The sequence below is a fragment of the Mchenga conophoros genome, linkage group LG7 (assembly GCF_057382185.1).
Source record: "Mchenga conophoros isolate Kocher_MC1m ecotype Shallow Benthic linkage group LG7, M_conophoros_male_GT1.1, whole genome shotgun sequence".
In the NCBI taxonomy this organism is placed as follows: Eukaryota; Metazoa; Chordata; class Actinopteri; order Cichliformes; family Cichlidae; genus Mchenga; species Mchenga conophoros.
The window spans coordinates 12,652,330-12,675,944 of record NC_140532.1 but is presented as its reverse complement, the minus strand read 5'-3'; the positions used below and the strand labels follow the sequence as shown (position 1 = coordinate 12,675,944).

Sequence of the window (23,615 nt, the reverse complement as noted above, 5' to 3'; positions counted from 1 at the left end):
ACTGGAGCTAAAACTAAGAGACACTTTTCATCTTCCGCCAATGATCCAAATAATTTTTAGAATTATCTTCCCCATTTGGTTAAGCCAAAGAAAAACCTCCAGGTCTGATATAAGGATTTAAAATAAAATATATCAAACTTATCTGAAAAGTCTGCTTTATGAGTGACTTCATTTTTGAAGGGGGATAATTTAGAAAAATGAAACAATCATGTCAGCCTAGATTTCCCCAGGTCTACACAGATCATTCATTGGCACACTACATATTTAAGGACTGATGCTTTTGGGAGAACCTGTTTTCGACAGTAAATGGCAAAAAAAACCACAAGAAGCAAGAAATATAGCAATAGAGTTGTTTTTGCACATAAATGTGATTCATGTCCTTTCTTACATGTAGCACAAATCAAGAGATAGTCCACTTCAGATGCATTATCACTTCTGCCAATATTCCGATTGGTTTAGATTAGGAAACTGTTTGAGCACAGAGTGCAGCAGGCAGGATACAGAATGAAAACTCACTAGCGGCACTGAGCCTTTATGCTATTCTATGCAGTTTAAAGATTGTGATCACACTGTTTGCAATAGTTGTGTTCTCACATGTACCTACACCAAGCTATATCGAGAAAGGTTCAGATCCGCTGTGCACGTGCTTGTCCGAGAACCTCAACATCTGAGTTTGCAACTCTCTTCAAAATAAACTGTTTATTTTAAACCAGAAATTAAAATTCAACTTCATTTAAAATGTGCCAGAACACTATGTTTATAATTTCACATTTATTAAATGAACTAAGTAATGTGTTCTCCCTCTTGTTTTTTGGAAAAACTTCTGACGCTGCTGATCTGGGTTTTAACCTGTCAGTCAGCTGGAGGCCCCAGTGAGAAACCCTGTAATCCTTCCACTCTGCCCTTCACCTTCCCCCATGTCCCCAGATACAACTCCCACCAATCCCACTACTCACTCAAATCAAGCTGTGAGTGCTACCTAATGAAAACGAAACAATCTTGGTGCAGTATTTGGCTCTCAGACCCATGCTCCTGCCCTTTTCTAGACAAGCTTCAGCTGAAGGGAATGGTAAAGACTTTGAGCAATATATAAATACAAGTGCTTAACAATAAGGCGAGTGTGCATTAGAAAGAAAGGGGGAGCACATTGGGAGAATTGCTTCTCTTAATCACCCTAAGTAAGGAGGGAGGGGGCGAAAAAAAAAAATCAGGTTTGACACAAGAAAAATCATTAGAGGCCACAGGGGGAGAAACACAGTGGGGTCAGAGACTAGACGTAGCCTAGAGAGAAAAGAAGGAGTGAGTGGTGGTGGTGGTGGGGGGTTGGGACCCAAGCAGCAGCGCAGGAGAGGAGCATCGGGTGTTGTTGAAGGGATTAGGAGAGAAAGTGGAGACTGAATCAGATATGGGGGAGAAAAACAAATCTGTAGGTGAGTCAATGACATGAGAGATGCTTGTTAGGTCAAATAATCAAAACGGCTCCGACTTGAAGTGACTCAGGGGCCAGACAGCCATGCTGATGGAGACTCTATTTATTTGACTTTGTCAAAGGATTAAGGAGAGAAGCACTCCCCAGACTGCCTCATTGGTTAATCATGATTCGACACAACTTTGAATGGATACCACTGCAAAAAGATGGTAGAGGAGAGCTTGACAAAATACTTCACAGACTTGCTTTTAAACTGAGGAAAAAGACAAGGCAAAAGGACTTTCACTTGATTTGCTTATTGCAAGTGACACCACTGTTGAATGCAGTGCATCTCCTCTGGCCCACTGACCTGTGACCTCCCACTGGGACCACGTGGAGCTGAGAGGAGGAGTCCTCGTGTAGTAACAGCTTGCGCGCTAGTCACATCACACCGGTCCCCTCCTCTCTCCTTACAAAACACCATGCCACCCACCTCTGCCACTTTATTCTCCGTCTCCCTGGGGAAATTCAGTAATAGCCTCTCCAGCCGGCCCCGTCACTACTGATGGGACACCATAATGTCTCTATCCTCACGCCCAGAGGCATGCTCAGTGGGATGTTTTGATGGTTCAAACCACAACTTGGCAGGAAATTTATGCCTCATTACAGGAAGTGGGCCGTATATTCTCCTCATCATAAACATGGTGGCAGGTGTTTTAATTCCAACCCTCAAAGTCTCAAATTGATGCGACTTTTACTGTTTAAAAAAAAAAAAAACTGTAAAAAAAAAAGGCAACAAGGCTTATAGAGCCTTGTTTCACCTGAACTGTATTCAAGAAAGTTTGCCATTACATTTTTAAATCATTTATTTATACAGTTGTGGTAGGAGTATTTATAATAAAAGCCAACCCCTCCTTGTTTTGTATAGTCAAATTAAAAGATCTTTGCTGAATAAAGTCTTGTGCATCAATGACATTTCATCTGGAAATCCAATTTAGCAAAGTCTAAACCAGCGACATCTGAGTCGTGCAAACCACACAGACACAAGACAATGCTTGCTCTCGTGCTAGGAAGCCTCTCTATTGGTACCATGTGCACAGTGTAAACACTGTTAATCTGGTCTTCATTAGCCAACAACCAAAGGCAAGTTGGTATGCAGAAAGCGAAAACATAGCTCATAACTAAAAAGACGGCTGGCATGACCTCTGCACTGCGGCAGACTGCTCAGTGTAAAACCATAGATCAGTCTAGCATATTATGCAACCCAAAAACCTTTGTGATAGACCTTTATATTAAAGAAAAGGATGGCTTCACGTGCATAAAAACATAACAGACAGTTACCTGCTTCTCCAAGATGCGTGAGATCTCTCCCAGAGTTCGGTCCAGACCAGACACCTTGTTGTTGGCCCACTGCCCGCTATCTTGGCCCTGCAACTGCTTCAACAGGTCTTTCACCAACCGCTGCAACCTGAACATAACAGCCAAAAGTTATAAATCTGTTAAAACATCTGTCCTTAATTTAGGATTTTTAATACCACTGGTAAAGCTAAAATGTTTAACCAATTAACTGATTAGTCTACAAAAAACAAAACAAAAAGATGATTAAAGAACTCTTCGAGTCAATTTTAGGAACACTTTACAAAAACAAATAATAATGGAACAATAGAACATTTACATTTTTTTATATTTTTGACACTTGAGATATAACTGCACTCTGATTTATTTACTTACAGATTTAAAGATGTGATTAAGAAAAAAAATAAGCAATGGATTTTTTTTTTAAAGAAAGCTTTAGATGTAGCACTACAAACATCAGGGGAAAAATATTAATACAGAAGAAAAATGTCATTTTTTTTAAAAAAAAAAGGGAAAACCCCAAACAAAAGAAAACACTTACTTGGCCTTGTATGGGGAGTCAGGGACCTGAGTCTTTGCCTCCATTGATGTCTCATATTCCTTTGCTCTAAAGAGAGAGAAGTAGGAAACAGTCCTTGAATCCCAGGAAAAAAGTGTTTGGCCCGTCAGTAACGAACACGAAGGATCAAAGTGTGAGGAGAGAGAGAGAAAATACTTCAAACCCAGTCTGTTTATTTGGCCTGTCAGCCAATCACCATGTAACTTGGCTTAAAATAATCAGACAGCAGCACTGCAGGGACCTGTGTTTTGCTGCCATCTACTCATGTCACCAAGGCTTAATTCCCTCCTGCCATTTTTAACAAGGAGACCAGAGTTCTTTGCTGCCCTCGCTGTCAAACAGTTAATGGGGGTTAGAAGCAATACAACCATGGCTATTAGAGAACTGTCATCTCCATGGCGTTAGTCAACATCTCCAGTCTGAAAAAGGCAAACTTTGTGTTTGTGCATGTTTGTGGGTGAAAATGGGTTATGGAGAGGTCCATTTATCTGTCAATCACACACTCCCAGACATGATAAGTAACTATTGATCAGAGGTTGACAGGGCACCTTCCGGTTAATCATCTCTACACTGATAGAATCAAACTCCTCCCGGAAGACGACAAGTGGATTTCCTCCAACAGGCCATACCTGCTCCAACTAAAGTCTGCCCTTGAACACGAGAGATTGTGAAGAGTAGATTGTTCATCCAAAAGACACTGACATTTTCCCCTCACAGTTTGACCAAAATGACTAAAAATCACAGATAGCCAGTGCACAAATTTAAGCAGTCAGAAATTCAATATCAATGCTAATTTTGTATCTATTAATTTGAGGCCATTGGTTTAATCCTCAGCTCCTCTAGTTCACATACAGTGTCCTTAGGTGAGATAGTGAACACAAAATTGCCTCTAATGCATTCCAATGTGAATGACTGGGTGAATGTACCCTATAGTGAAAAGCGCTAGTCCATTTAACTGATTATGTTATTTAAAATTAATTTATCATAAAAATCCTTAAAATCAGTTTTACTAACAGAAAAGAAAAAATACTTACTTACAAAATAATCATTAGAACAGATTTTCAACAGTTATAAGCAAAGGGGGGAAAAAAATCCCTAAGTGGCCTGATTCAGCGTTCATTCTGAATATGTAGTGATTTTATGTGCCACGTGAGCAGGATAAATAGGTAGCACAGACATGGTTTAATAAGGACTTGAACTATATCCACTCTGTTTGCCATTCATGAGATTACAATATTAATCTGACAGGTTTATATCTAATCAGGTTAAACAGGGAGCAATTGCTACACAATTTATTATAGTCATGTAAAAAATGGGCAATAAATCTTAGTGTTCGGCAATAACGGAGAAAGCCCATTTCTACAGTGTAGGGCTATAAGCACTTCATAATACACGAGATCTCGATTCCTTATAATTATTCCATTTTGTTTACAGAGAATTTTCTCCACGTTTACATCCAAATCATGGCTACACTGCAAAACAGACCCACTTTGAGGTCATAACAAGTGGTAAAACCTTTATAAAAGTGACAATGGTTCAATAATTCAATCTAGTCCATTTAGCTTGTCTGTGTATTATTAAGGACATATGTTTTTCCTTTAAGGGAACCTCTTTTTTCTCCCTTTATCTAAGGAATCAGGGTGGTAACACAAGCTAAGGCCATGCTTAGCACCTCATGCAGTTCTCCATACTCTATAAGGCGCGTCTACATATTCACGTCACTCTTAGGTCCACGTAGCCAACAAAACAAACCACAAGCAACCAGAAACAGGCAAAAAGCTCATATCTGAGTATCAGTGTGTACTCTGCTTTGAAAGTCCAGAACTCATCCTGACACTGACAGGCTACTTACATTAAATTTTAATAGCTTATTTTCCCTTCCAAAAAATTTATTATAGAGGAGTTACACCAAATAAGTGGGCTAAAGTATGTGTGTGCCACTTTATGACACAACAGGGCTCCATGCAGGCCTAGTTTAAACTCCTGTGAGACACACTCACATTTTACGGACACCATACGGTGTTCCAATAAAACGGTTCATTTCCACCCAGCGGTGAAGCAGCTCACCTTTATGTTTACAGGGGCTCTGTGTTATTTATGACCTCTGAAGGCCTGCTGCCTTTGAGTGCTAGTCTCAGCAGAGCTGGTGCGCGAGTGATGGTGAACAGAGGCAGATCATGTTGTCACTTTCTCAGTACCGCTGAGTCTCACAAAGCCAAAAACAGCAGAGCTGAGAATAAAACATTGCAGTAGAAAGGCAGTTTCAGCTTGTAGTTGCCTCTTTGGAATACATTTTTCCTTCTGAACTATAAATTATTAAAACAGTGAAAACTCATTCATTGCCAAATTTTCAGCTTAATTGTGATAAGATTTTAGAGGATCATTAGGTCAGCCTACACTCACAAAACAGCACAAACCCCTGCGATAACAAATGACGACATGTACTCGACCATCACAGCCAGTCTTTTTTCCTCTCTCTCCCCCCTTCTCTTTACCAAAAAAATAAAAATAAAAATATTAATGACGAAAACGAAGCTATCCAACCTTAAAATTCATGAGTGGTGGTGAATTCTTAGAGAGCAGGAGAAACAAATGTTTAGTCATGCCATTAACATTATCAGCGCAGTGAGTAAAATGCTCGTGCGTCCACGTGCACTGACCGGACATCAGGGTTTGCTCGAGGACACTTAACCCCTTGAGGACAGGAGGAGGAGGGGGTTCAAAGTACCAACACTACAACACCTGCTATACTTCGGGAGCCACAGTCGTGTCATTACATTGGTATTTTTGTGTGTACATAAAGTCTTTATGCTCTTCCTCTGGCGTGTGTCACCACTGTTTTTTCATTTAATTACATCTTCAAGCTCGGTTGTAAAAGCGAATATTAAAAGTGAAAAGAATAGTAATGTTTTGATATGGTTCCTGGCCAGTAACGATGAGTCATCAAATTCAGTTTAGGGAATCAGTTTTCAGTGATCAAACATGGAAGATGAGGCATCCAAAGCGGTAGCTAGCTGGATCAAGAGTGTCGTTGAAAAAACACAAAACAAAAACATGTTCAGCAGATCACTTTTTCTTAATGTCTGCATACACATTTGTTAATATGATTTTTCAGCCCGTGACTAAGTTTGATAGATATAATATGCTGATTTATAATTCATTCATTCTTTTTATTGTGCGATTGCTGTCTTTTGAGGGTAAGTCTTCCCAATAATAAGCATCGGTACCATCTCACCATCTCACAGTACGCACTGCATGTCTCATCCCTCAAATCTCTTTTTTGACAGCCAGCTGGATTGATTGAGTTCAGGTCCAGGTTCTGACACACAGCAGCGTCACCTCCTATTTGTTGATTGCTATTGATTTTCTTTGATACTTCATTTAAAAATCAATAATTCAGAACAAGAAAAATAGGCATGGCTCATACATACTTGAACATACATCGCTGGTACTGAGGAAGGCTTCAGATTTGGCAATGCCATGGCAGTAATTTGGAGGAAAGCTCTTTACAGGTGAAAGCTGGAGAGCCACGGATCGATTTGCAGCTTTGCTCCCCAATCACGGAAAGTGGTCATAAATTAACATCATCAGTGTTACCTTGTAGAAAGCCTGGATGCACGTAACATCTGTTTTCCATATCGTTGTCACTCATAAAAAGAAAAAGAAAGGAAAAAAAAAAGTCCTGGCTGAGGTTTGTCCTCTCCTGCCTGCGAGAGGGTGGTGAGAAAAATCGAGACTGACAGTAACAGAGAGAAAATGGATGAATTACCTGGAGTTCATCCTGGCGCGGAGCTTTTTGGCCTTCTTTCGTGCCTTCTGCCGCTCTTCTCCATCCTTCACGCTTTCCGAAGAAACAGAGCTGTCCGTCAAAATATCCACAATGTATTTTTTTAAGGAAAGATGCTCCTAGAACAGGGAAGAAAAAAAACAGAATATCAAAAGCTACTAACAAATTGTTCTCAGGTTATTGGTTATAACAAACTCCGAGAGCCGCACTGGAAGGAAAATAAGTAATTTTCTGCAAGTGCATAACTTTAGCACTCATTTCCTGGAAGGCAGACATTGTACTTTTATGGAAACAAATATAGGTTGCACCATGTCAGCCACAACACAACACTGCTGCTTGCACCAAATATACTGTTCCTGTACAAACAGCAATTAAACAGCATTTGCTTGCTACTTTTTACGTACAATTTTAACACTCTTCACTTTATACGCAGTAAACTGAAGGAAGGCAAAGACCAAAAGAAAGACTACACTGACATATCGCAGGAAAAGTAGTGTCTGTGTTCGTTTCTCCTCTTTGAGTAGTGAAGATGAGTTCCAACGTTTTTTTCCTCCCTCAAAAATTTTGACTTTAATCTGAATTTGACAAAAAACAAAAAGACGTGCCCACTTTGTACTTTTTCCTGTGACCCTAATCCTTTTCCATATTATTAGACGCAACTTGTAGTCTTATGAATGTGTTATGTGACACATTGTTGCATACCTCTCAGTAACACCACTGAATACTGTAATTACTCTCAGTAATGAATGCTCTTTTGAAGCCACCTGCCTGCCCACGGACATGCTGCAGGCCAGGAGGTGTTGCTTCCTGTCAGACAAGTATGATATTTCTACTCATAGACAAGAGAATATAACCCAATTTGAACAGCATGACACATGCGGAAGAAACCAATTACTAAATTACACTGTCATCCAGCACCCCAAAGGATACAATGGCCCCAGACAAAGGGTTTCAGTTATGTAGGCAAGTTATCTTGTGTGATGCCACAGCCTTTGGTCAAAGTTTTTCCTGCACCTGCTCCCTGAATAGGGCTCTTCACCGAGAGGCGTCGTATGAAACAGTTGTCATTAGTTGGGCTCAAGTGTGCAAAAGCAAAACAAGTGCCACAAAACTAATGCCTAAAACTAAAGGATTACTTACTGCGGAAAACATCGTTTATAACTAAAGATTCACAGGATTTCAACCATGGGAGACTAAGAATGGGACATTTGCTTCAAATACATATAAAATTGAAAAGAGAGAGAAAGAGAGCGAGAGAAAAACTAAGACACTGTCTTAATGTTCAAGAAAAGAATAAAAGAAATCAAGGCACTTCATTTGGAAGCATTCTTGAATGATTTGGGTTTTTTTTTTCAAAAGTAAAAGAGTGTGACTCTAGTTCTAGTTTCTATACAAAGTCGACACAAAACACGCCAGTTTAAATTTGACCACACACACAATCACAATATTAAATTCAATTAAATCTCAATATTACATTCCTCATTTAAAGTTGAAGCAAGATTTTCAAAGCTTCAGGACCGATTCACTGAAATGAATGTGACTGTAGTTTCCTCTGATTTGCATTTGCACACCTCTGCCCTCGTTTCACTGATATCACAGGTCACTAATATCTCGTGACCGTAGCTATCCCTCGCTTAGAAGACAGCAGCTCAGTAATCTCTCAGAGAGGCCATCCTGTGAACTGGCTGCTCACTTAATGGAATTGCTTCACCAACAGATAAAACACATCTGTTGGGAAAGACTAGTTACATAAAACGTATCCATTGGGATATAAATTCTGTTTTTCTTTGTTTTGTCTTTTTTGAAGGTTGTTATGTACTTTGTGAATTTAGGATGAGAAGATTTAACAACATATATTTACCTACCAAAGGAACCTCTGCAACAAAACTACACAAACACTGGTCAAAGGGCATTGCAGCTACACGTTGCCTCTGGTGAGAGAAACTAGATAGTACTATAAACATCTCATCTTCCTCTTGACACAAACTGCCCTTTAACAGATCAAAAAGACAGCCTACAGAAATACAAATTCTACAAGATATGCTCATCCAGTCCATCTTTTCTACCATACAAAGGCCAGCGTGGTAGACTTCCATTTGGCATACACAAACAGCCTTTTCATGCAGTCTCTTTGATAAAGAGATAAGACTCGGCTGCTAGTTGAGCAAATCACACAGTCATAAAAGAAGGACAGAAGTCATACAGAAAGCAAACAAAAAAGCAAATCAACTATTCCTTCATTATCAGGTAAATAATCTTAAATCGCTTGAACTACACAAATAAATTCTGGTGGAGAGACTGCTCTTTTAAACAGCAGCTTTGTTGCTATACCGAATCGACCGCACATCTCAAAACCGTGTGTGGTGGGAGAAAATTTCTGGACATTTCAACAGGCGTCTCTATTTGTATCTATCAGTACAGCTTCAACAAGTCCTTGAGGACTACTCAGTGCCTCGCCTAAGTCAGTTCTGATACCCGATGCAGCGTGGCGATCACTCTACTCATCGTGCTTGCCAGTCGCTAAAGACAAGAACAGCCTTTCCTCTGAGAAACCTATTTATTAATTACCCTAGATATAAATTCCTTGCGTTATATGGGTTTTGGATGTTATTTCATTATATCAAAGCAGAAAAAAAAAAAAAAGGAAAGCAATCTCAAGTCCTCTACCCGTATATCGATCCACCCTGTTGAATACAAGTGAATTTTCAATTTAATTCACAAGTCTCTCAGAATGGGAGAGAATGAAAAAATATGAGGGCACATCGGCTTCTGCTGAAAAACTATGGAGTGACCTCACAGACCTCACAGCACAGTTGGACAAACCATCTTCATTTTAATTAAAAATCCTTCGCTGCAGGAAGAGTTATGGAGCCACAGTGAAAAATAGTTGGCAGCGGCGTGAATGAAATTGTGAAACTGAGCTTTGATATAAATAATATGTGGGGCAGATGAATCTATCCAAACAAAGTCTCTTCACTTTAAATAAGAAAAGATAATTCTGGACATCTAAATGTTATATATTAGAGGTACAGGAATGGCTAAAGCCTCAGTCCTGTAATAACACATCTAATACAAATTGTCCAAGCATGACATCAAGATTAAGATGCAGGATATTATGAGGATGACCTCAGCAACGACCTAAATTCTGAATGATTAGTGCTGAAAAATGACAAGTTAAGGTTGTATTAGGATTACTGCTAAAAATGTAGTGAATCAAGCAAATACAAGGCATAAGTGTTCATATATAAACTGTTTTTCTCCCCAAACCCAAGGTTATGATGCTGTCAAAAAGGAAACAAAAAGAAACTGCATTTGGAAAGGAAATGATTAAAAAAAGGAAAGTTATCAATTACTCATCACTGAAAAAAAAGCTTTGAATGAAGGAGCTGCTGAAGCCAAAGGTTCTGCGTACAGCACCAACAGTTGTCACCTTCACAATGAGCCCTGCTGAAAAGCCAATCTCATATTGCAGCCTGAGAGGTTACCTTGCATTAATGAGCTGCCTTCCCATGGAAAAGTGCTCCATGACACACAAAAAATAAAAAAGCCTGGAGACAAGAGGGTGATGTCAGTCCTCCACTGAAGCGCTGAACCTTAACTGAGTACATTTCAAGGCTCATTTGTAATCTCACAAAGCCAGCTACAGGCCTGTGGCAGTATATAAGAGGACGTATAAACATCAATAATGACCGTGTCATAAAAGACTGTGCTCTTTGTCTATTTTTATTTTTTTATTTTACATGAAACAGGCAGCAACAGGGCAATACTCTTTGGCAGAGTGAGAGGATGTTTGTTCCCAGCTGGGTGACAGTGATACGCACCACTTCCTCATCGGAGAGCTCCCGTCCCTGGATGCTGCTGCTGTCTCGCACGGCCTGTTGGTGCCTCTTGCCCTTGGTGTGGCTGAACAGGTGCACCTCTGAGGTTATCTACAAATACAAACAGAGTGGTCAGAGGTCAGTGCTGTGGACACAATGGAGAAAGAGGCAGGAGAAGGTCAACAGGGCCCCATGTTGCCGTGGTGAAACAATATACCACAGAGACACATACACTGGGACAAGAACTGCCTCCTCTAAAGCTTAGTTTAGAAAGGGATTTATTATGTTTAGGTCAAGCTCCATATACTCTGCTATAGCAGATTTGCACGACTGACTGTTCAGAATACTCATCTTATCATATTTTGGGTCTTGGCATAACCCCTAGGTTCATTCACTAAAATAAGCCAATACCAATGGATGAAGATCTTGGGGCTGACAATGGTTAGAGCAATTGCCATACATTATGCTGCAGTGATATACTTTTGTATCTCACTTAATTGTTCTGGTTTTTATTATATAAACAGAACTTAGGGCAACCATGTACATACAAGGGAAAAAAAAAAAGAAAAGCAAGCTGATGACAACAGTTGACTCATCGCAAATTGCTGACTAGCTGTAGCGGATGTTTGAGAAACAGGAACTAGAAGAGACAGGTGTACAACAGGCAATGTTTTCCTGCCATTTCTGGAAACAGGCCCATTTGGAATGGTTTGTGTTTAATATAATTAAATAAAGTGCTTGCTGCTGACCCATCTATGATCCCTAGTGTCAGATGCTGGCCAAGGTCATCTAACATTTTAACAAGATTCCTCCCCACCCCTTTTTCTGATGCTGGTTTGAAAACTCAAGGTGTCCCACCCTTGTTTTGGTGGCAGCCAGTTAATCAGAGATAAATGTGTCTGCTCGTTGCCTGATGCTCCAAAGAAAGAAAGGAGGGGGGGGGGGGGGGGGGGGGGGGAAGGCATAATCATGGCCAGTCATAAATCTGTTTAGGTGACTGTGTTTAATCGGTGCTGTTAAATCCTCATTTAAATGTGGCCTCTTTCAAAACTCCTCTGAATCACCTTCAGGTTAGTAATTCTGTGTACATACAGCCTGTCAAATGTGGTCTTCTTTTTTTTTTTTTTTGCTTTCCTCGTGTTTATATATAGCAAAGACGCATAAATATATTAGTTCAGGAGATTAAAATAAAAATATTTAAGTTAATTGGTAAAGTTAGTTGTAGAGTTAGTTAATAGTTCGGATACTGCATTAAATATTAGTGAAGTACTCTAACTGATCCAGAGACTGATTGGAAACTTTACATACCACAACTCCACACAGTGAACACTGTTTCTTGCGCTCATATGGTGTCAGTTTAGGTGCGTAGTCTGTGTTAGCATGTCGACCACTGCTGAGCTCAGCAGCCTTTTCTTTCCTCTGTTCGATTTGCTCCATATGCCTGCGGCTGCTCTCATCATGCTATGGAAGAAACCAAAAAACCCAGGTCATACGAGAAACATGGACTCTTGTCTAATGTTTGTTAAAGAAGCAAGGTGGCGCTGTATAAATGTACCTTCATCTGAATTTTCTTCTGCAGCTCCTCCATGGCTTCTTGTTGAGCAGCGCTGAGAGCAGCCAGACGCTCCTCTCGGTCTCTGCAGATGGGACATAAAATGAGTGCATCTAAAAGTCTTAAAAAGACAGCAAGAATCAAAGTGATGTAGCCTGTTTAATCAGAGGGTGCGTTTCTTTTTTTGACACTACGACTTGTAGATTTCATTTGAATAGAACGGCTATTTCAGCTCATCAATCCACCCCTCAGTAATCCATAATAACAGAGAAAACATCTACAATAAAACACTTAACTACATCATTCATAAAAAATAGCTAGATACTTTGCTGGGCCACTTAAAGTTGTGGTAAGCTGTATTCTGCTTACTGGAATAATTTAGCACCTCCTCCAATGTTTCATTGTGAGCAGGAAAAACTGCACAACTATATCAGGACAGTTTACAAAGTCACAGACAACTGACACTGTATGAAAGTCTTGTCCTGGGCTATTGATTGGTGACTAAAGAATAAAAATCAGATATCTTCCCATTTAAATCTTAATCTCTCAATCTTAAACCGCCCCCTCAAAGGGGGACAAAAAGTAAGTTTTCCACTCATGCTGAAGTGATTTGGAAGTACAAACCTCGCTCTTTCCCGTGCTGCATCCTCTCGGGCTTTCTCCTTTTCCTGCCTCTGCTGTTCAATACGAGCCTCCTGCTCCTTCCTCTTCATCAGCAGCTCCTCCACTCTGGCCTGTCGCTCTGCTTCCAGGACCCGCTTACGCTCCTACACAGGAGCGGAATAGATGGGGGATTGGTAATTTAAAAATCCTATTAGAGAACATAAATGAAGGCAAAAAAGGTTTTTCTTAATCACCTGCACAGCCTCATCTCTGGCCTGCTTCTCCTCCTGCCTCCTTTGTCTCTCTTCTTGCAGTTCATTAAGTCGTTGTTCATATTCACTTAACTTGGCAAGGGCATCGTGCCTTTTATTTTGGGCTTCCAGGGTGTTGATGAAAGCAATTTCATTCACCTGCAAAAACACATCCTTGAATGACAATATGAAAATATATATATATATAAAATGTATGACTGCAAGAGATTCGCTCTTAATACCTTGGCCTCCTCTTCTTGAGCTTTCTTCACAATAGCCTGCAGTTGCAGCTCCCTCTTAAACTCGGCGTGCAACAGTTTTTCCTCCATCATCCTCCGCCGCTGCTCCAACAACTCCTCTTTCCATTTCCTCACATCCTTTTCCTGCAGAAAGTGAAAAGCAAGCAGCAAGAAAAATCCACAGTGTATTCTTTAAGACCAAACAGACAATAGATTCCTGACCGCTCGGTTTCTAACCTCTGTCAGTGTGTTCACGTGGGGATTAATGAGACTAAACACCACTTCATGGATTTATGTGGTTAACCTGAATTATTCTGGGACTAACTCCTCTTGCCATGGCTGAGAGTACAAAAACAAACTTCATGAAAGACTGTTGATTTTGGCTGGGAGTCTCCATTACGACTGCCTGTGGCCAGCTGGCCTAGATGTGACTGGAATGGGTTACAATATTTGGTGATTCTATCGGGCAGTGTGCTGACAGAATCTCTCGCTGCGAGCCAGGCTAAGCTTAGCTTGCATGGAACTTCTTCGCGGTGCTTTCCGTCAAGTTCATGCAGACTTACTCACCCTCTCCAACAGCTTCTGCAGCTTGAGCGTCTTTTCTTCTCTGAGTTTGTCCCTCAGCTGCTGCGCCTTCAGCTGTTTCTCCTCATGTTTCTTCTTTGACTCTGCAATGGTCCTGTCAAAAATATGGAAATGCATCATTCATCTCTTTCCCTCTCCTTATCAACAATGTGGAAGGCAGACGCAGACCCTAACAGACACCTAGGGCCTGTTTAGACATTCTGGGTGGTAAGCTAAAAAGAAAGAGGTCAGACACAGTAAGTGAGCCTTTGATTTTCCGGATGCAGGGATCAATCCTTGTCAAAGTAGGGGAGGGGAGAGGGCTGCTAAAGAGTAAACCTTGGTGCTGTTCAGGAAGGCAAAAAGAAAAAGAACTGTGCTGATCTCGTTAGTTTGAGTTACGAAATAAGCCAACTAGCCGGGAAAAAAAGAAAATGCAATATATGATGTGGTACCTTTTACGTGACGGTGAGGACAATTTCTCATGCATGTGGATGCCGTGTCCAGGAGGCCGAGCGGGCTCTTCCTCTACCATGTCGCCCCATGATGTAGTCTGCCGCCATGGTTCCCGAGCTACAGGAAGGACAACAAAAATAGACTTGAGTGCAGTGTTTACCTTTACAAAAAGTGTTTAAATCTCAGATGTTGCCTTTCATACCATCGTAATCCGCCAGCATGTCATTCCAATCTATATTAGCTCCACAGCTTCCATTACCGATGCTGGCCTGTGGTAAATAATTGAGGGTTGTTTTTTGTTTTTTTAAATAGTAGATTCATAATAACAAAAAAACATCTTAAATACCATTTTAATGACTGTCAAATTAAAAGTACCAAACATTCAAAAGCATAATAAAAAAACATGACGGATCTTACAGAGAAGTCACTTTCATTGTCAGTCTCCAGGTCATTGTTCTCAGCCTGAATCTCTCTCGTCAACTGCTCCTCCTCAGCAATGGCACTAGCGATTGCCTCTTCGTTAGCCTTCTCCAGCCGGTCTGCCAGCTCCTCTTTCTTGGCCAGGACCTCTGCCATAGACTGGGGCTGAACAGAGAGCACAGATTCCACCTCACACATATTTCACATTCCATAAATGTTAAAACTATCCCACTGTACACCAAGTACACTATTCAATATTGGTTTACACTGAACATTTGGTTCAAATACTAATTTTTTGTGTTGATTTGAAAAATAAAAGTTGCAGAATTGATTCCTCTTTAATCAAAAATAGCACTGAAGAAATGTAAGTAGTTAGATTAGATGAAAGCTATATTATCCAATATCTCTCCAGCACCACTGAAACCCTACTTTCCTGAACTATTCCTGAACCAAGAGAGAAACTGCTGGTCAATGAGCTATTAAATACTAAACAAAACAGGGCCACTGTTTGTAATTGAAGAAAAGCGTTCATGAGAACATCTGTATATATTTTAGCTTCTGTAAAGGTGATTTGATTTGTCACTGGAACCAAATATAAGGGGGGATAACATACCAACCCAATCACAGTTTGTACAACACAATCACCACAATTCTCACAAGTGAGGAAGCATCCAAAATACATGCATGGCACATTAACAGTGAGGATGAAGAGATGGTAGAAGGAGGCATGGTTTTGCTCTATGAAACTAGCAATTTATTTAAGGGTTTTATGTATGAGGACTTGAGGTATTATTGTGAAAATAAGGGATTATTTCAGGGCCGGAATTACTCTAAATCAAGCGTAAACTAACAAGGAAGAGGCTTCTCAAAAGGATCTGCATTTGCAGCAGTATACACGAGTAGTTTTCAGTGTAGGTATACCAGTATTCTGCAAAAGATCAGACTAGTTAATATTCAGACTAAGGGAAGGTTCTACATAATATAAATCATATTTAAATGCAAATTCATCCTTTAATTAAATGGAACTGTGTGTTTGCATTCTCCAAATGAGGCCTTAAAGAAAAGACAAAGCCTGAAGCAGAAGACAACAGTAATTAAAAACTTTATACGGAAATAAATAAATAAATAATTCCGTTTGTGGAGCATTTTGTGTTCAGTAAAACTTGGTTGGAGTAGGTTGAATACAATCTACATCTACACACAACTATTCTTAACAGTGAATGGTACTACAACAACACTACACAGAGCTATATACTCTTGCCTGCACATTTGGTCTGGAGGTCTCTTAAGATTGACTTTGTTTAGGCGGTGAAAGATCCTTGGGGATCCCTGCCCTCCCAGCCCTCCCCTCCCTCTGCTCCTCCATCTCTCAGCACTCACAGTAGAAAGCTCTGTGGGGTCCAGCACACTCTCCAGTTTCACCGCTGCCATGGGAGTCTCGACCTGTCCTGCAGCAGATGTGGCCATGCCCTGTGACGTGCCCCCCTCAGCCCCACTGTCCCCAAAGGCCAACTGTGTACTGAGGCCATCCGTCTGGGGTAGATCTAGTGATGTGGCGAGGGTCACGACAGAAACTGGGACTGATAAGGTAATGTCTGTGGGTGAGGTTATGGATGGGGTGTGCTCTGGGGGTTGGAATGGGGTAAGGGCTGCTATGGTGGGAGGCACGTCTTCACAGGGTGCGTCGACACACTGCCCCGAGCCTTGTGGACTCTCTGCTGGGGGCTGCACCGACAGTCACACACACAAACACACGCAAACTCAATTAAAGACATGCATATATAAAGCAATTCATGAAAGAAATTCAAAAATAAAACCAAAACAGTCACTATTGGACACACAGCTGAAAAACAAATCATGCAAGGAAGCTGGAACCGACATGCCCTAAATATCCACTTATGATTAAAATAAACAAAGAATGCAAATACAATTTAGATAGCTATAACACACCCTTACCAAGTGTGTCTTGATGCATTGTCTGCGTATTTATTTCATGACAGTGAAGATGGGCTTTATGCCTCTGAAATGTCAGCGCGCAATCAATCGTTTCAAAGTTGATATCCCCGTCTCGACAGTCTGTCTATGAATACCATCAAGCCCAAACAAAAACAAATACGGCTGATAAAATGGTCTAGTGTTACAATACACGCTTATCATGAATAATTGATATCCAGGGACTGTTCGGGCAGAAAGACGTCACAAGGTACTAAACATTAGTACCTCCATTATTTGTCCATTCTCTGGACCTTCAACCTCCTCTTGTGGCTCAGGCTCCGAAGGGATTTGCTGCTTGGTGTCTGTCTGACTCACGTCCTTGTGGCGGGGACACTCGGGACGGAGTTGCTCATTTGCTTGTGGTGGCGCACGCGACTGGTTACCCTTATTGTTGTCCTGTTTTGGGGTGACGCAAGCCAAGACAGGACTGACCTTGGCAACCATGGCGGCAGAGCGAGGTTTGGCAGTGCGTCCTCGCTGTACCGTTTCCCAGCCTTCTGCGTCCTTTTTACCTGTGAACACACAAGGCGCTCCGTAAATCAAGGAGAAGATTAAACTGCACTCTCTTTTAAGTACAGAGTGAAGTGCGATTTTATGAGGGGTTTCTTACCAGGTTTTTCTGCCTGGGATGTTGTGGGTTGACAGGAGCCAAGGACGGACTGAGTGCACTTTACTCGGTCTGCCCAGCTGGGGCCTGTGTGAGAGTGCCTGGTTGCAGGAGGACCACTGATGAAGACACATACAGAGCATGCATCAGAACAAACAAATGGCCATTAAACTCAACAGGTACAATCCCCTCCTTCAATGTCTGAGCAGCTCCTACTGTGTTGCCTGTCTGTAAAGCTTCAGCAATCTTAAGAAAGCGTCTAGCCAAAGCATCTGAGTACATTCCACTGTGAGATAGCAATGGACGTATTGGACAACAGGCCTCCGTCATGATCAATATCCATTTCCTGCAGCATCAGATTACAGAGCGGTGCACATATTGAACCGATGCTTCAGCAGACTTTAACTGACACTTTCATCTACACCTTCCACTGATTCTGCTGCCCAAGAGTGAGACACTCAACAAATTGCATTAAACAAATGCTTCATTGGCTGTCTTGCTAGATAGTCTGCACTTCCTAACCTCTACAAAAACAACCATAATGCATCATAACAAATATTGATTGGTGAATCACAGGATGCCTTATGATACAATGCTAGACTGGAAACAATAACAGGTAAAAGCTTACCCAAAGTTGAGGGCGCGACGTGCACCTGGCGTAGGTACCATTCTGTCTGTGGGGCTTGGCATCACATGACGTCCCGGAGACATCTTACGCACCTCCCAGGCTAAAGAAGTTGGCCTGAACAAAAGTGAAAGTGCCGTACATCACTAAACTTTTTCTAGTTGCCAAACACAAACACTTGACTCACACATTTGCGAAATCAGTCAGATGGTTGATTCACTTGTAGCAATGTATGCAATAAATGAAGCATGTAAAAGTTCCAGGTTGTTCTATTGATTAACAGCCCGTTTCAAATTTACAGCTGCAATGGTCACTGTGTTAAAGAGAAGCCAATAAACTGCTGGATCTCTTTGAATTAAAGCCAAGGCTATTGATTCATTCTGTTTGTGACTCAAAGCCAGGGACCGGACACCCGCATTTTTGGTTCCACCTCAGGGAGCAATTCAAAGTGGGACGAGAATGAGAATGAAAGAAAAACAAAAACAATGGGCCTCATACGAGTTTGGAAATGCCCCTTACTCTGACCAGAAAATAGTACCGTTCAAGAGTACTGTCGGATTTAGGAAAAAGGAAAAAAAAAAAGCACACAAACCAATTTTGTTCTGACAGAACAAAACTGTGGGTATGTTAGTAAATCAAAATCAGACCTGATTTGGTTTCACATCTCAATCTGCATGCTACCATGCGTCTGTTTCTCTATATAAGAAAACAAGTTTCCCTAAGTGGATTTCCTTGGGAGTGACATATTGTGCATTAAATATCTGGAACGTTTTGTGCCCTTTATTTTGTCTGGTCTTTGTGTTGGTAAAAACTAGTATTGAAAAGGTTGCATATGTTTAATGGAGGAGGGGGGGGGGGGGGGCTAGCTTACACATTGTCAGTTAATATACTATGTTCTAAACATGCAGTTTAATTCCTTATTATTGTTTATGAACATTTTTTGGCTTAGCTTGCTTTGGAAAACTGTAAATAGTAACTAATAAGACACCATCACTACATCACAGTTCAAATATGTGTCTTTACATTTTTTTTGATACAGTCTGGCTTCCATCAATTGTAAGCATGATTTGAGGCAAATCTAAATGTCCTCATAAAATAATGTACTAAATGTGTTTGCACACAGATTTGTGCACAAAATGTATGCCTAGTTTACAGTCAGATTGTTCGTGAGCAATGCTTGTGAATGAGGTCCACTGAAAAAGTGAAGAGCATCTTAAAATGACCTGTTCTGAGCATCTGTTTTCTCCAACTTCTCCTGAAGGTTGATCCAGTCTATGAGAGCTTTGAAGTCCCGTACATAGTTGTCCAGCATCATCAACACCTCCTGAAGACAGCAGGTATAACAGTACAGAGAAACCACAATTTAGAAAACACAAAATATGAATAATAAAAAAAATAATAAAAAATATAGCACACAAAAACCCCTCAAGTTTAAAATAAATAACTGATGGATGTGCACTCAATATTTGCTCAACACTAAAAGCATTTTAAAATATTCTTACATATCCCTGCAAACACCAAGAAAAATCCATTGCAGTGTCTGCTGTAAATTGTGCAAACCACAAAGCAGAATTCATAGTCATACGTTTCCAAAAGGTTATTTAAAAATAATCATTAGCTGATTTTGATCTGAGTTTGTAGTCAGAAATTTTTAATTCACTTGTTCCAGCGTTTAGGTACATTTGAGTATATTGAACATATATTATTGACTAAAATAAGATATTTCAGTGTGGTACCATGGACCACGGGAAATAAGGTTTGGCATGTTTAACCCTTTTGTGACACTTTATTATCAAAAGGATAAACTGAAAAAAAGAAGTGAAAAACAGCCTTTTTATTATCTTCGTCACAGATTTTTTTTCCTAAAAAAAATAAAATAAAATAAAAAATTGTACTTAACGAATTAAAAACTGACAAAAGAGAACTTGCAAAGTTTTGCTAGAAAGCAGGAGCTGATCCGCAAAGTTTCAATGAATGTTAAGAAAAACACTTGACTGAAAGCTTCAAGAACAATGAAGGCAAATTCCTTTTAACAAATGCCCATTATCTGCACTTGTACTCAGCCGGTGTTGGTTACTCAGAAGTGGTAGGCTGTGGAGGGTTTTTTTTCTCCCCAGAGCTCTAATGAAACAGACACAACTGATTGATGGGGAGCATGAAGGGAGTGGTAATTGAGAGTAAACCTTCACAGTGCTTTTAGTTAATAGACAAGTCAGTCCAGTGAAAGATGCATTGAGCAGGTTTGCTGATTAGGGCTGGTTAACAGCCAGTGTCTACTGCTGCGGCTCGCTTCATTTGGTAATGAAGGTTTGCTGTGCATTTGACAGCTAAACCAACATTGAGTGAAAGCACCATAAAGCAGAGGACAGAGAACAGACACGCTTAGCCAAAAATAACCACCAAATAATAATTCATGAGAAATGGATTTAACCTTCACGAGGCATTGTCATAAAGCAAGAGGGCCAGTAAAAGCTTGTGGTCCAAACAAAAATGATCAGCCATGTCATGTTCAGTCAAGGTCAGACTTATTGACTTCTGGGAAGGAAATATTTTATAGTTCACATTGTCTTGTGTTTTTTTTTTTTTTAATTTATTTGAACGCCAGAAGTCCAGAATAGCCCGTTTCTGTCCATGTACACAAATTAGAAAATACAAGTCTTAACTGATCTCAAAGCAAGAAGAATACAGAGTATGTTTCTTGCCTGTACTAGGTGGGTAAAATAAGCAGTTTGTGTGAAGTAATTAGAACTGAGGTTGTGGGGATTATGCTTAAACATACAGGAATCATTCTGCTATATGGACAATTACCCTGTAAATGGAAAAACATTAGGTCAGGGCTACATTCCCCTCAAAATTGCATAAAGTATTACAGTAACAGAGCTGCGGCAGAGAATTACTTCCTGATAATGATTGTGTTGATGTTCATAAGTTTTTAGGTGGAAAAAATGGTGAGCCGTTTGTGTGAGAGAGTACACATGCTGATTGCCCACAGCTACACCAGGGGATTGTGGCTGGGGGCTATCAGAGCACTCTGCTTCCCCTCCAGATGACTCCATCATTTATCAGTGTCCATTAAGCCCAAGCTGGGTGGGATGGGGGATTATGAACAGCGCCCAGCTTCATGGCCATTAGACAGCATTAGCGTGTTGAGAGATATAGTGGTATGAGAAAGGAAAAAACACAACTAGCAGCTTGTTGTCTGACACAGGACACATGACAGCGTGCTGATCACGCCACAGGGAGCTGCGCTGTGGCAATGACAGCGAGCCGACCACACCAGAGGGCTGTGGTACTGACCGCAGACCGTTACCAGGACAATGATCAGCATAATGCACCACGGCAGAAGAATCAATGACCGGTACTATCACGCCCATACGCTCTGGAGCGACATATCAGTGCTACCAAAATACACTTCCGCAAAGCAGAGAATCAGAAATGTTGGTGGTTTATGTCAAAGAGCGGAAACCGCCAAACCCTGTTATTAACATGCATACGTATTGTTTACAGTCAGTCATCAATATTATTCATGCCAATGTGAAGAGAGAGCCCTGTGATAATTGTCTCACCAGCAAGCCTTTAGAGAGCCCCTCTGACATTAAGCAGACTCGAGATGAATGTGAGATGTTTGTCATGCTTTCAATGTCCCCCTCTAGTGTTCACAAATCATACGACATTTCAAACTTGCTAAAGACATTTGTACTGGTCAGGACATAAACCCAGTGATCCCAAAACTAGGATCAGCATTCCTATGCAGAACTCTTCCCCCCCCCTTTTTTACGCTCCTCGATGCAGACTAACCTTGCATTCTAAGACGCTCTGATCAGATTCACAAGTGACGTAAATCTCATCCACAGCCCGACGCAGATTATCAAAGAGGAATGCCCAGTAGCGCGCTCGCAGGTCCACCTTTCGGGGCTGTCTGACTTTTGTGGGGCTCTTCTCTGGCCCCTTTTCCAGCAAAGCTCCAGCTGTGCCTTTATTTTCCACGGCAGCATTCTGTGGAGAAAGAGCAAACTGAAAAGCTCCGTCTTCCCCCTACCATTTACAGGTGCTCTGTAAGGATTTCTGCTGACTAAGGCACCGAACATAGGTATCATAGAGCCAAGATAATAGCAAATATGCTGGAAACATTACGTTGAACTACCACTTTGAATGCAAACACCACAGAAAACACCACAAGCAGAGCCCCACGAACAATAAGAGAGAACATTTAGGAAAATGGCAAGAATATTTTTTAAAAACGTAAACATACACATTATCGCAATCTCTTGACAAATTATCTGTACTTAAGGCCAAAAGTAAAACACAAAGCACTCCAGTTTATTAATGAGTCCCTTTATAACAGTATGGTGTGCTTTACTTTTAGGCTTTAGTTTATTCATTTGTTTTATTTCAATATCTAACTCACAAATTTAAAACAAATATCACTTCAAAGCCTTTAATAAACACTTACTGTTTAGTGATTAAAAAAACAAAACAAAATAACAACAACATTAAACTAAAATTTGACAAATGGTTAAAAAAAAAAAAATCAAATTTGAGATCTGCAGGTAAAGAAGTTTGGACAGTAGCCCAATAGCTTCTCATAACTGGGAATCTGATAAGGAAATGACTTCTGACTGAGCTCAATTAATCTTTTATTCTGAAAATCTCCAGTGTCCAATAAATAAAGAATAAGATATATTATAAATTTTACCTCACTGCATATTTTTGGTTTTGAAATGTTTTTCAAACAGCTACTTGCACTAAATAATGAAGATTTCCAACTAAACCCTGATCAGTTTAAAATAATGATAAAAACTAAGTGTTAAATGAGAAACTTTGACTGCTGAAGCACTGACATCACAGTGAGCTGAATTTTTAACATCATGTGGCTGGATTTGTAGGGAAAGCACAAACACTGACTGCACAGCAGTGTTACAGAGTCATGCTACCTTTACCTCATTATTTTTATATGGAAGCCCACTCACAAAGAAACTAACATTATTAAACATTTAACAGTCCAGTTGATGCAATAATCTCTTGTATTGGTAGGCACAAATAGTTTGCCAAATTTCAGGTGCATATGAGAGAGAAGTACACACTGTGAAGGCCCATCAGAGCGCTAACTTGAGGCAGATTTTGGTTGCATCCAGGAGAAAAATATTAAAGGACTTCATACAAAGTTTCGCAACCACCACAGACAGGCTTGCATCAAGTTCGTTTTTTAGGGTTTCAGGGGCATGAGGCAGAAGTCAAAGATGAAATAAGTTAGTAAAAAGTGCCCTCTAGTGTTGGAGGACGGTATTCCAACCTGCTTTTTATTCCTTTGTTGTCCCGAATTGATTCTCTGAGACCTGGAACTGCCACTGGAGTTGCCTTTGGACTTTGCTAAG

General features: G+C 40.5%; 1 protein-coding gene across 4 annotated transcripts in view; it reads right to left on the bottom strand.

Annotated features, from left to right (window-relative positions):
- The window catches only part of scaper (S-phase cyclin A-associated protein in the ER), a 58,194-nt gene that overhangs the window by 26,621 nt on the left and 7,958 nt on the right, over positions 1 to 23,615 (bottom strand). For 3 of the 4 annotated variants that reach the window (XM_085282151.1, XM_085282154.1, XM_085282152.1), the window contains exons 3-22: positions 23,534 to 23,610; positions 22,039 to 22,236; positions 19,464 to 19,564; positions 18,244 to 18,357; positions 17,619 to 17,734; positions 17,234 to 17,520; positions 16,394 to 16,738; positions 15,011 to 15,178; positions 14,796 to 14,862; positions 14,593 to 14,710; positions 14,141 to 14,252; positions 13,577 to 13,717; positions 13,338 to 13,493; positions 13,105 to 13,247; positions 12,484 to 12,565; positions 12,237 to 12,389; positions 10,932 to 11,039; positions 7,093 to 7,229; positions 3,306 to 3,371; positions 2,750 to 2,876 (exon numbers count right to left, since the gene is read on the bottom strand). In XM_085282151.1, the coding sequence (XP_085138277.1) occupies positions 2,750 to 2,876; positions 3,306 to 3,371; positions 7,093 to 7,229; positions 10,932 to 11,039; positions 12,237 to 12,389; positions 12,484 to 12,565; positions 13,105 to 13,247; positions 13,338 to 13,493; positions 13,577 to 13,717; positions 14,141 to 14,252; positions 14,593 to 14,710; positions 14,796 to 14,862; positions 15,011 to 15,178; positions 16,394 to 16,738; positions 17,234 to 17,520; positions 17,619 to 17,734; positions 18,244 to 18,357; positions 19,464 to 19,564; positions 22,039 to 22,236; positions 23,534 to 23,610 (2,816 nt within the window). The remainder of the gene's footprint in view (positions 1 to 2,749; positions 2,877 to 3,305; positions 3,372 to 7,092; positions 7,230 to 10,931; positions 11,040 to 12,236; positions 12,390 to 12,483; positions 12,566 to 13,104; positions 13,248 to 13,337; positions 13,494 to 13,576; positions 13,718 to 14,140; positions 14,253 to 14,592; positions 14,711 to 14,795; positions 14,863 to 15,010; positions 15,179 to 16,393; positions 16,739 to 17,233; positions 17,521 to 17,618; positions 17,735 to 18,243; positions 18,358 to 19,463; positions 19,565 to 22,038; positions 22,237 to 23,533; positions 23,611 to 23,615) is intronic. The other variant, XM_085282153.1, reaches the window with a different exon arrangement.